This window comes from Rhyacophila brunnea, unplaced genomic scaffold, assembly GCF_057557595.1.
Source record: "Rhyacophila brunnea isolate RB1 unplaced genomic scaffold, BYU_Rbru_1.0 scaffold_5, whole genome shotgun sequence".
In the NCBI taxonomy this organism is placed as follows: domain Eukaryota; kingdom Metazoa; phylum Arthropoda; class Insecta; order Trichoptera; family Rhyacophilidae; genus Rhyacophila; species Rhyacophila brunnea.
In genome coordinates, this window is record NW_028233170.1 from 44,157,997 (window position 1) to 44,168,963 (window position 10,967).

At 34.6% G+C, this 10,967-nt stretch overlaps 3 protein-coding genes across 3 annotated transcripts in view; 1 reads left to right on the forward strand and 2 right to left on the reverse strand.

The window, feature by feature from the left end:
• The window catches only part of LOC147066447 (uncharacterized), a 1,147,709-nt gene that overhangs the window by 851,157 nt on the left and 285,585 nt on the right, over positions 1 to 10,967 (reverse strand). The window lies entirely within an intron of this gene.
• LOC147066453 (inosine triphosphate pyrophosphatase) lies at positions 6,364 to 7,554 on the reverse strand. The gene has a single exon (XM_085955413.1). The coding sequence runs from the start codon at positions 7,390 to 7,392 to the stop codon at positions 6,832 to 6,834; it is 561 nt and encodes a 186-aa protein (XP_085811539.1). The 5' UTR covers positions 7,393 to 7,554; the 3' UTR covers positions 6,364 to 6,831.
• On the forward strand, positions 7,856 to 10,397 carry Rpn8 (regulatory particle non-ATPase 8). Its single transcript, XM_085955412.1, has 2 exons — positions 7,856 to 8,109; positions 9,289 to 10,397. The coding sequence occupies exons 1-2, from the start codon at positions 7,941 to 7,943 to the stop codon at positions 10,098 to 10,100; spliced, it is 981 nt and encodes a 326-aa protein (XP_085811538.1). The 5' UTR covers positions 7,856 to 7,940; the 3' UTR covers positions 10,101 to 10,397.

A 10,967-nucleotide genomic window follows, 5' to 3' on the forward strand; every position in this document is an offset into this window, starting at 1 on the left:
TATTCTGCACCACTGGGAAATTTCATTTTAATCAAAATCAGATAAAATTAATGTTTTATAAATGATAATTTCCATTATACCTTGTTTCCTTTATTAGTCATCACAAAATTAATAATTATTGGTATTATGACGTAGATTGAAACAGGTTTCATCCTTTAATAAGTGATCACAAATCGTCGTTAATTTTTTACAAACACGTATCTCAAAAAACACAACTTTTCAGGAGAGGCAAATAACAACTTTATTCTCAGTTATTAATTCAAAAATAAATTTTCTTCTATGAAATGTTCATTTAGTTTAGTTACACATATTTTAATGAAAAAAATGTTATGTTTCTTCAATCTATCGCACTGGTTGCGTTACAACTTTACTGTGAATCCTTCTACAAGGCATACTTACTTTTCACTCTCTTGAATCTCGTCGGTCTCTTCTGCTGTTGGAACACTTTTGCCTGTTATCGCGAGGGATGGTTTCCAATCCTGGTGTCCTAATGAATTTGAATTTGCATGTGCCTGTCAATTACCTACATGGTCGCAGCCATGATTTATTCTGGATTGGAACCGTTTCCTCGTGTCAAGCCTATCAGGCACCATTAGCGAGGTGTACAAGATTAGTAAATGCGGTCCCTAAAGACATAGACATTTTCAATAATGTACTTTGCATTTTCTTTTTGAAACTGTATTTTTCTGTATAAAATTGTATGTTTTTCGTTCTCTTAAAATATAATTTTTATATTTTTCTGTATTAAATTGTACTTAAGTATGTTTTGATTATTTATTTTTTTTGTTATTATTATTATTATATATATATTTTTTTCTATATTCTCTTCTCTCTTGTGAGGGTAATGTTTGACTTATAATGTAAATCTCATGTTGTGTACGTCTTGAATTTAGATTTGTTATGTCCACAATGTTTTGTATTCTTAAGGTGACGCATCAGTGAAACGCCAAATAATTTCGAACTGTAGGCGCGACGAAATTTTGGACTCGCTGCCATTCACTGAGAGAATCTCGAGCCAGAAGCACGTCACTTTGCTGCGTGATGGCGACGGGTCAATTAATTCTAAAATCGTGTAAAGATGACTAAAAACGTTACCCATTTACTTTAAAAAGAAAACATGTCAATGAATATATTATTATTGTTACTAATAGAACAATAAACAGAACATAAAATGAACGTATGTTGGATTTATATGAAAAATAATATTTCGTTTGACAGGTGTCATTTTCACCCGCGACCCGCAGTCCGCGCATCGCCTAGCAACGATCTTTTTAGACCGTGCCTCAACTAATGCATGGCCTTAAATAAATAAATATTACTGCAGTAAACACGTATCTTGAAAGAACTTCAGTATAATCATCTGTTGAAGTTTAGTATTCTGTGTACTTACAAACACGTATCTCAAGATACGAGTTTATAATATTTATAAAAGTATTTTATTGTGATACAATTTTTTTGTCATTGCTTACATCTATTTATGTTATAAAGTATGTTTTGAGATACGTGTTAGTGGAATAGGTATATACGTATTCAAATACTGAATTCATTACATCAAACAACTCAAAACTGACAAAATTGAGATACGATTGAGAGTGTTTGTAGAAAATTATCGACGAAATAGTACATTTCAAACAGTAATAATTTTTATTTACTTACATCACCCTGACACCCTGCGGCATTGAATATAGAATAAGCATAACTACGTGTAATTTTACCTCTTGCCATCTCAGACTTGCAATACTGCAGGACAAGAGTGTCAAACTCACGGGCGGGATCCAGAGTATATGCCCGTCACATGGAGCGCCTATTTATGATCACATCTATTAACAAGGACTGACGTGTGTGCTCACAAACTCACGGTTGCATTCTCGGCAGAGACATCGATCCTCAAAACCTCAAACAGCGGCACATTAAAAAAGGGTGGCGAGTAAAGGAACGAATACAAATATGACAACTTTTGAGAGCAGTAGCAGTTTCCAACGAAGCAGGCGATGCTATCGCTTTATTAGAAAGACATCATTATAATCGAAGCATAAAAAATCCTGCCAACATAACTTTACTATTATTGTATTGTAATACACATTGTAATGGCGGTTTATCGTACTGGCAAATTTTTCACAGGGGTGCCTCCAAACCTGCTAGTGTCACAGATCTCCAGACACCTAAAACCATCACTGTTTGATTGTAGGTTTTGTGGAACTGCTCTAATTATTAATAGATGGTGTGTATGTAAAATTAGAGATTTAAGGTGTATTTGTCTGATTACGATCGCCAAACGATGGCCGAGCAGGTTACGCGTCGGCTTATAATGTTGTGGGTCTCAGGTTCGAATCCTGGGTCTAGAAAATTCACGTATTATTGTTTTTCAATTTGTGTTTGAAGTCAGTGTATGGACGTAATAGGTTGAGCAAGTAGCTAACATCCATTTCTCGTAAAAACAAAATCTGTTAATACAAACCTCCACTCTGTGGAGGTCTATATATTCCTATTAGGATTGGACATGGTCAAAAGAAAAAAAATAATAAAATAGATAGATAAGCAACTAACGAATAGACAATTTTAAACTAAATATGAAAGGGGGCGGCGTTCTAATTCTGCTTAAGGATGGCACTTTGCTAAGGAACGTCACTGCATGTAATATTATATCAGTTGAAGATGTACATTGAAGCAGATGAAAATGGTCCTGATTCTTATTAAACTATGTGGAATAAGTAATATTGTTTAAATGTATTGATGGGAGGTAAAATCCAGTAAAGTTTTCCTGACTAGCCTTTCAGAAATCAACTGAATATCTAAGATGTTGTACAATTGATGCAACTGCACACAACAGGGAAATGAAGATTCGACAATTTGGTTCTCAATCTTAAATAGAAGATGGGAACGCAAGAAATTAAAATTCGTAATATTTATTTGAAATATCAGATTCTTAATAAAATAAATGTTGTGAGTCCCTGAACATTCCTCGTATGATAGGTAATTGATAAGTTATCAGTTGAAAGGAATAAAACAATTAACAAAATGATCGATGCAGCATCATAGTTTTATCACAACTTATAATCTTTTAATAATCATTCTGCTATAAATATTTTAGGTACTGTTTTATCACATTTCCATGTATAAAAAAATTCAAAGCACTATTGCAGCTGTCAATAATATGTGCAGCTCGATTAAATTTATGTTCATATTTTTAATTAAACCATTTTCTATTCAATGAATAGTGCACCAACATTCATTATTGACCATTAATATAATTTGTAACACTCATAATCATACCTACTATAAAAAACCTTTTATTCTAAAAGCCTAATAATTATTAGACCAGCTGACTCGTAGATCCAACCATGTTCAACGATCGATCGTCGTTAGCAATTCGCGAGTGGAGAACTACAAGGTTCTAAGTGTTTGTCCTTGGAGAAACAAAAGTAACAATGAGGCAGCTTAGAATACTACTTCATTGTTGGGTTTATTTTTTCAAGGACGAACACTTAGAACCTTGTAGTATTCGGCTCGCGAATTGTTGACTTTAAATACCATTTTTTACACTGAACGATTCAGTTACCAACTCAATAGTGTTGACGCTTGATTTGGTTGGTTCATAATATATGCTTAGTTGCTAGTGTGAATAATTATAAGTAAAGCAACAAATGAAATTTAGAACGAGTTGCTGATTGTATTTACTACGGTATTATTATTGTCTGTTAAAATAATGAATATAATCAAGCAGGTTTCATTATGTAAACGTCGAATTTGTGTTGTTATGTCAAATTGTCTATTCAATTCTAAACTATCCTAAACGCCAAATCATAAAATGTGCAGGAAAGCGAAATTTAGAAATTATGAACCTATACTTAATTTAATATAGTTCTGTAATATCGAAATATTAAAAAATCATTTTTTGTGTTTCAAATTACAATAAATTTTGGGGAATTTTTACCAATTTCAAATTTATGAAAAATTCAATACATTGACAAATAATCTCACTTGGGATACTTAAGAAGTGGCATGAAAATAATTGTTTCTTAAATTCAATATGATTGCATTTAGGTTTATACAGAAATGTTGGAAATTTCATAGAGAATCGATTAATGTAAAAAAACCTATTTCGAAAAATTGGCGTTTAGGATAGTTTAGAATTGAATAGACGAAATGCATGATAGGACACGCTCGCGCGGTCACTCATGGAAGCTCAAGGTTAATTCGGATATTTTCGTACATTCTCAGAAATGTTCGACACGATCGGGCCCAAATAATAGGAATTCTTCCAATTCACTCACAAGCAATTAAGGGAATGACTCAATAGTGACTTTTCACGATCGGAGGCAATCGTGCCAGACGGTTGGCCTGAGAATTTGCCAATGTAATTTGAGCTTAATTCTGATAGGTTTTGTTCCTGATGTGTTCCAAATTATGTATGTTATGTTTATTTGGTAGGATATAGGTTATAATGGTGAAGAAAACGCTTATTTGTTATGCTAGCCGTTCAAGCGCGGCGACACTTGTTGTCAGATGACACTACTAGTTTAAATTACGAAGATAGTAACCATCATTAATGGAATTCAAAGACACATCAGATAGTGTAATGTGTAATAGGGTAAGTGGTTAAAGCCCTTGCCTGGAAAGAGAGAGACGTGTGTTTCAATTCTACTAAATCCAACATTTTTTATAAGATTTTTATGTTTCTGAGGCTTTTCCAAATTGTGTATAACAAATCCTTCAACATGACTGTGGAGAAAGATGTAACATTCGTGGTTAATATAGAATGCCAGTATACCATGTGATGGTCCCGACAACAGGCAGACACAAAAAGCAACAAATAAACATGACATTTTGCTAAATGAGGCAAGAGAACAAAACAGTTTCACTCAATCACTGTGTATGCATAGTTCTGTAAGATCGAACCACCCGGACAAGGCTTCGGCCACATAGGCAGGTGCTTCGCTAGTCCTGAGCTAGATGCTATGCTTGTCTACTAAAAACACTACTGCCACATTGCAGGCTACGTGTCTAGGTACAAATTCATTTGACATTTGGATGCGCTCAAGTCAATAACGATATGTCACTCTCAAAACTAACCAGAAAGCTACTTCTCACAGAGCATTTAAGTTTAAAATTTCGAAAGTCTCAAATTCGAACTTGTTGAATGCATTTTTGCCATGCGTCATTATTCATAACGTCAAAATATACGGTGTTTGACGTTTGTCATACTGAAGAAATATCCGCCATCTTGCAAAATCCATAGACAATGGCAAAATCATTAGGTGACACGATAAAAATAACCAACTGATACACCCCTGTTACAGGCGGGCTTCTCCCGGTGTAAAATAATCATTTAGTAGCTTAAGTCGAAACGTAACCCTGACCTCTAGAAACGGCTTCATAAAACATCTAATCTGATTCCTTGCTCAACCACGTAAGTATTTCTTTTTAATTTAAAAAGTAAAAATGATGATGGATGAAAGAGATAATTTTAAGACTAAATATAAGGATTTAAATATAATAAATTTTGCCGCGCATTGTGCGTGAAATCCTCGCGCGCCGGCGCCAGGGTCAGGCTCGTGATTCGCCGAATCAAAGATCACGCGATAAAATTTGGCCAATCACGAGAGTCCTTTTTTTGCTGGATGGCGTCGGTACGAGGAATTTAAAAAGAAAGAAAAAAGGATGTTAGTAAGCGTCCTCTTTCCGATAGGTACGGACCTGACGACTACAACTGTAAAAATCCCAAATATAATTTGTAAAACTAAAAATTAAGAAAATGTAAAATATAAACAATATCACGTTACGAGCACGAAGGACTGTGTTTTATTTACACTCCAACCGTTTGAATTTCTTTTTTTTGTGAATCCGGGGTTCGATGGACGCCTGAGCTAGCCGCTGGAACCCCGGGGATCTCACAACACGTTTGTTCGCCGGGAGACTCACGAGGTGACACATAATCATGTAGCGAGGCGCGAAGCGTGCAGTGTGCTCATTGCGATAGAATAGTGTGCGTTCGTTTACTAGGATATGTCACCTAGCACGTAGTCACCAAGCAAGGCACTATTTGGCCTTAGCCTAAGTATTACCTACCTGAGATTAATTTTATGTGTGTGAATGCATAGTAGGGCAAAAGTGTAAGGCCGTATGTTTTACTCTACGGAACTGACACTATGATGAATAATCCATTTCATATTGATTAAATATTAATTTCATATTGATTCGGTGAGACTTATACCCTGGAATCACTGGAAAGGATTTTAATCAAGTAGGAATTTAAAATGGTTTTAATTTTTTCAGTTATGGGATGAGAGTTGGAATATACCTAATGTAAATAAAACATATTATCTATTGTAAACTATTTTTTTATTCAACGAATAATTCACAAGATTTAAGAATGCAACATTCTTTATCGAACATACATAATCTGAAAACACCTTAGAAACATAAATCTTGAAAAGCAAGTACCTACTTTACATAAGAAAAAATTTGAAGATCCGGATGTTGGCTAGGAATCAAAGAAGGTATCTATTATTGGTACTTTGATACAAACGACAAAAGCGGTTAGCCAATATTAATGAAATTTGAGAAGCGTTTTAGTTGCCTGATTAAGTAGGTACTTAGTTAATTTCGTCGTAATTAGGTATGGTGTGAATCTCGTTTGGCACCATATTTTTTTAAAGATTTTTTCTAATATGTATGTTTCTGAAGGTCTTATGTATATTTTTTGTTTAGCTGTATTATTAAAAATAACAAAATTACAGGTAACCATAAGGTATTAAAAAATGATATGAATGTTTAAAGAAACATGACCATCTTTAAGGAAAGTTGTAAGAAGTCTTATGTTATGGATATTCACTCACGGAAATGATCTCGAAATTTATGAAGAGCTTTATACCGATGAGATATCTTGTTTTTTTCTTCTTTGGGTAATTCTGCATACGTTTTATCATAACCAGAAGGCTGGAAACATGGATCCCATCCGAAATCTCTTGGGCCTCTAGGAGGTACGATCGTACCTTTGGTTATCCCTTGAAACAGTAACACTTCTTGTCCATTCCCTTCTGAATAAGCAAATGTGCAAATAGCTTCGGCAGATTTATCTTCCCAGCTACTAAGCATGTCACTCAGACCCTCTGGGCCAAGTTTACTAAGGAACCATTTGATATAAGGTCCGGGAAGTCCACCCATTGCATTAAAGCATAGGCAAGTGTCCTCTACCATTACAGGGCCACAAGCTAGGCGTGCAGCTTCTTGGCACTTTTTAATGCATATCTCGTTAACCTCTCCTTGCAGTTCAGGGAGATCCAAATCTTTATTGCACAATTTATGTGGAAATGATTTCCCCAGAATAGCGATAACTTCCTCAAGCTTTTTAGCATTACCAGTAACAAATGTAATGGATTTAGTCGACATTTTCAATTAAATTTATGCAAATGAGTGTTACTATTATTTTGTATTATAATGTAATTATTCTTATAACGGTGGAAGATTCGAGGTTGAGGTTATGTTATTAGCCGCCAATAGTACAAAACTAAAAAAATAGGTAGGTACCATAGGTACACACTATACACCTGTCAAACTCCGAACTCGACAAAATGATTAATTTTATTGTCTATTACTATCGTTTAATTATTGTCACTGTGTATTTATGATTTTGAATTTTGATAGTTATTTTATTTTATCAAAAACCGCCGTATTTCTTTTATCCTGAAATTTTAATGCGACTTAAAATAATCCCTGCAATAATTATTTTTAACTTTTAAATAAAAGAATTAAAATTATTGTTTTTACAACATCAATGCTATTTCCATAAAGAAAAAGATGAATGGCAACATATTCAACACTGACGGCGCATCTTTCTTCAATTTGGAATGTCAGTGTAAACTCTATATTATTGTCTATTGTCGGCTTGTTTGAGGACGAGTGAATCGAGAATATTACTATAAGTAAAAGAAATAATTATGCCAGAATTGACAGCAACCAAAGTTGTGGTTCATCCACTTGTATTATTAAGTGTGGTTGACCATTTCAACCGCATGGGAAAGATTGGAAATCAAAAACGTGTTGTTGGTGTACTTTTGGGTTGTTGGCGTGCGAAGGGAGTTTTGGACGTATCCAATAGTTTTGCAGGTATGTTTGAATAACTCTTACTATTGCAGATATTCGCATTTTATCTCTGTCCAGCAATGCATTCACTCTCTCTGGTTGAAATTCTATTCCAAATCAATTGCAATTGTGGCAAATAATTCTTTTTCTTTAACCTTTTCTTTTGTTGATTATCACTAACTCATTGGAAATTGCATTAATTACGTTATGAATATAGAACAATATTGCACATGTATTTAGCTATGCCATAAAAAGTATCGATGCACGGTGATTAAAAAATAGCCACCATATAAATCCATTTTATACAATTAACTAACATCTTAATGATGACTATTTCTCCTGTGTAGGTCTTACTAGCTATAATATATTAAGTACCTACTGACTGACAGCAGTTTATATAATATTTCATACCTAGGTATGTTATAAATGGGGGCAAGGGGATTCATCCCCCATTCATTTAGAAATGTTTTTTTGAGCAGTTGTGTGACTCCTGCCCAATTGAGTTGCCATCTGTGTAGCTTTTCTTTCATTCTGGTTCGAATCAGATTTAAACACCTGCCTATACCATTTTTTAGTAATACTTTCATAAGTAAGAACAAGGTTAATTATAATAAATCACGTCATTATTCTTATTTAAAAGATTTATTATATTCCATGCAGTTAGAATATATTGTGTAGACGCCATCAATTAATATCGAAAATATTAAGTAAACATCATAGACAATATACGTACTATTGCCATAACAATGTTGTTTCTCAAGCCGACATTTTTGGTTTTGTACCAGTATTACAGTACCTTGTGTAGATGTAGTGAAACACTCACAGGCACAGCCAGGCTTGAAAAGATTTATGAACATGAGGTTGCACTATACCTTTGAATTTTCGGTACAAGTCAGTTATGGGGCAGCCAGGTGGAAACCGCGCTAATTGTCATATCCGATTTTGGCAAAATTCATGAATTCAAGAATGAAAACCTAACCTATACTAACCCAACCTAACAAATAATCCAGTATATCGGCTATTTTCAAAATGTGTTTACCGCTGGCTTCCCCATAACCGATTTGTACCGAATTTTCTTTTAAGCTGTCAGTCAATAGCAATTATTGTTACTCGACATTTGGTACCTTTATTATTTCCTATTCTGTGTTAAATTAAAATTACCAGCATTAGTTTTTCAGCACAAATTTCTTTTTGATTTTTCAGTTCCTTTCGATGAAGACGATAAAGACAAATCCGTTTGGTTCCTCGATCATGACTACCTCGAAAACATGTACGGCATGTTCAAAAAGGTCAACGCCCGAGAAAGAGTGGTGGGCTGGTACCACACCGGGCCAAAATTATATCAGAACGATATCGCCATCAACGAACTAGTCCGAAGATACTGCCCTAATTCAGTTCTCGTAATCATCGACGCCAAACCGAAAGATCTCGGCCTGCCCACTGAAGCTTATCAAGCGGTCGAAGAAGTCCACGATGACGGCTCGCCCACGTCAAAAACTTTTGATCACGTAGCTAGTGAAATAGGCGCTGAGGAAGCAGAGGAGGTAGGCGTTGAACATCTTCTCCGTGACATCAAGGACACAACCGTCGGAAGCTTATCTCAGCGTATTACCAATCAACTTCTAGGTCTTCGTGGACTTCACACTCAATTAAAAGAAATTCAAGACTACCTGTTCCAAGTAGCGGAAGGTAAACTGCCGATCAATCACCAGATTATCTATCAGTGGCAGGATATTTTCAATCTCTTGCCTGATATCACGCAGGATAACTTTACAGATAACTTGTATGTTAAAACTAATGATCAGATGCTCGTCGTGTATCTGGCTGCCTTAGTCAGGTCGATCATCGCCCTCCACAATCTCATCAATAATAAGTTGACGAATAAAGATGCGGAAGAAGGAAAGAAGGAAGAGTCTAAAGAGAAGAAGGACAAGGACGAAAAGGCTAAAGACGATAAGGCCAAAGGAGATAAGAAAGAAACCACCAAAAGTAAGGATGAAAAGAAGAAGTCGTAATTGAATAATGTTTAAGATATTAAACGTATACTAACGCCTAGTCCAGACCAAGATACATCAGTTCGGTGAACATTGACCATTGTATAAAAACTGTTCGAAAGTTGTATCAAAATTGTTTATGAACATTTTATATATTTTGATACACATACTCATGGATTTTCGTTTCCCGTCAGATGGGAAACATTGCACATATATAGATTTTCTTGGACTGGACTAGGCTTTATAATTTTGTTTTATAATATTTATCGTAACACACTGGAGTAAATTTAATTTTAACAATAAAATTCTGTCAAAATATTTTCTAGCAATGTGACTTTTTATTTTTATAATCTTCCTGTTTATCTCAATCCCATCTGGTTTGCATTTTTTTTTTTTGAATCAATCTTTTTGTGCCTTTGACTTTTCAATGGATTGAAAATCTTATTACTATTATTACAAGTTAGGGACATTTTGGCAAAAATGAGTTATTGCCAAGAGGATGTCTCCATACTTATTTGTGGTATGGCTTTAGTGATTGCAAAGGACAAGCAAAACAGAGTTTCTAACATTTCTACTTCTTGCTTGGAGCGATGCCTCACTAAAGAGAACTATTCTGTGAAGATTTTGTTTTGGTCCTGGTGGTTAAGAATGTCAAAAATATATCAATATTTTTCTTTTGGTATTCATATCTAGCTATCAATACCCAACGGCATTCATTCTATGTGTATTATTATGTTGTATAATATCTATAGCCTTCCGCCATATGAATGAATAAACTAATGTAAAAATATGATATGCATGCGATGATCGCATAAGTAAAATCACCACTTAATCCAAGTGGGACTCAAACCTTACATTTTTCACTGTCGGGATGAAAGCTCTTGTTTA

Coding starts and splice junctions, on each gene's coding strand:
- LOC147066453 (XM_085955413.1), bottom strand. CDS start 7,392: ATGTCGACTAAATCCATTACATTTGTTACTGGTAATGCTAAAAAGCTT.
- Rpn8 (XM_085955412.1), top strand. CDS start 7,941: ATGCCAGAATTGACAGCAACCAAAGTTGTGGTTCATCCACTTGTATTA. Junction 8,110..9,288: donor CGTATCCAATAGTTTTGCAG/GTATGTTTGAAT, acceptor TTGATTTTTCAG/TTCCTTTCGATGAAGACGAT.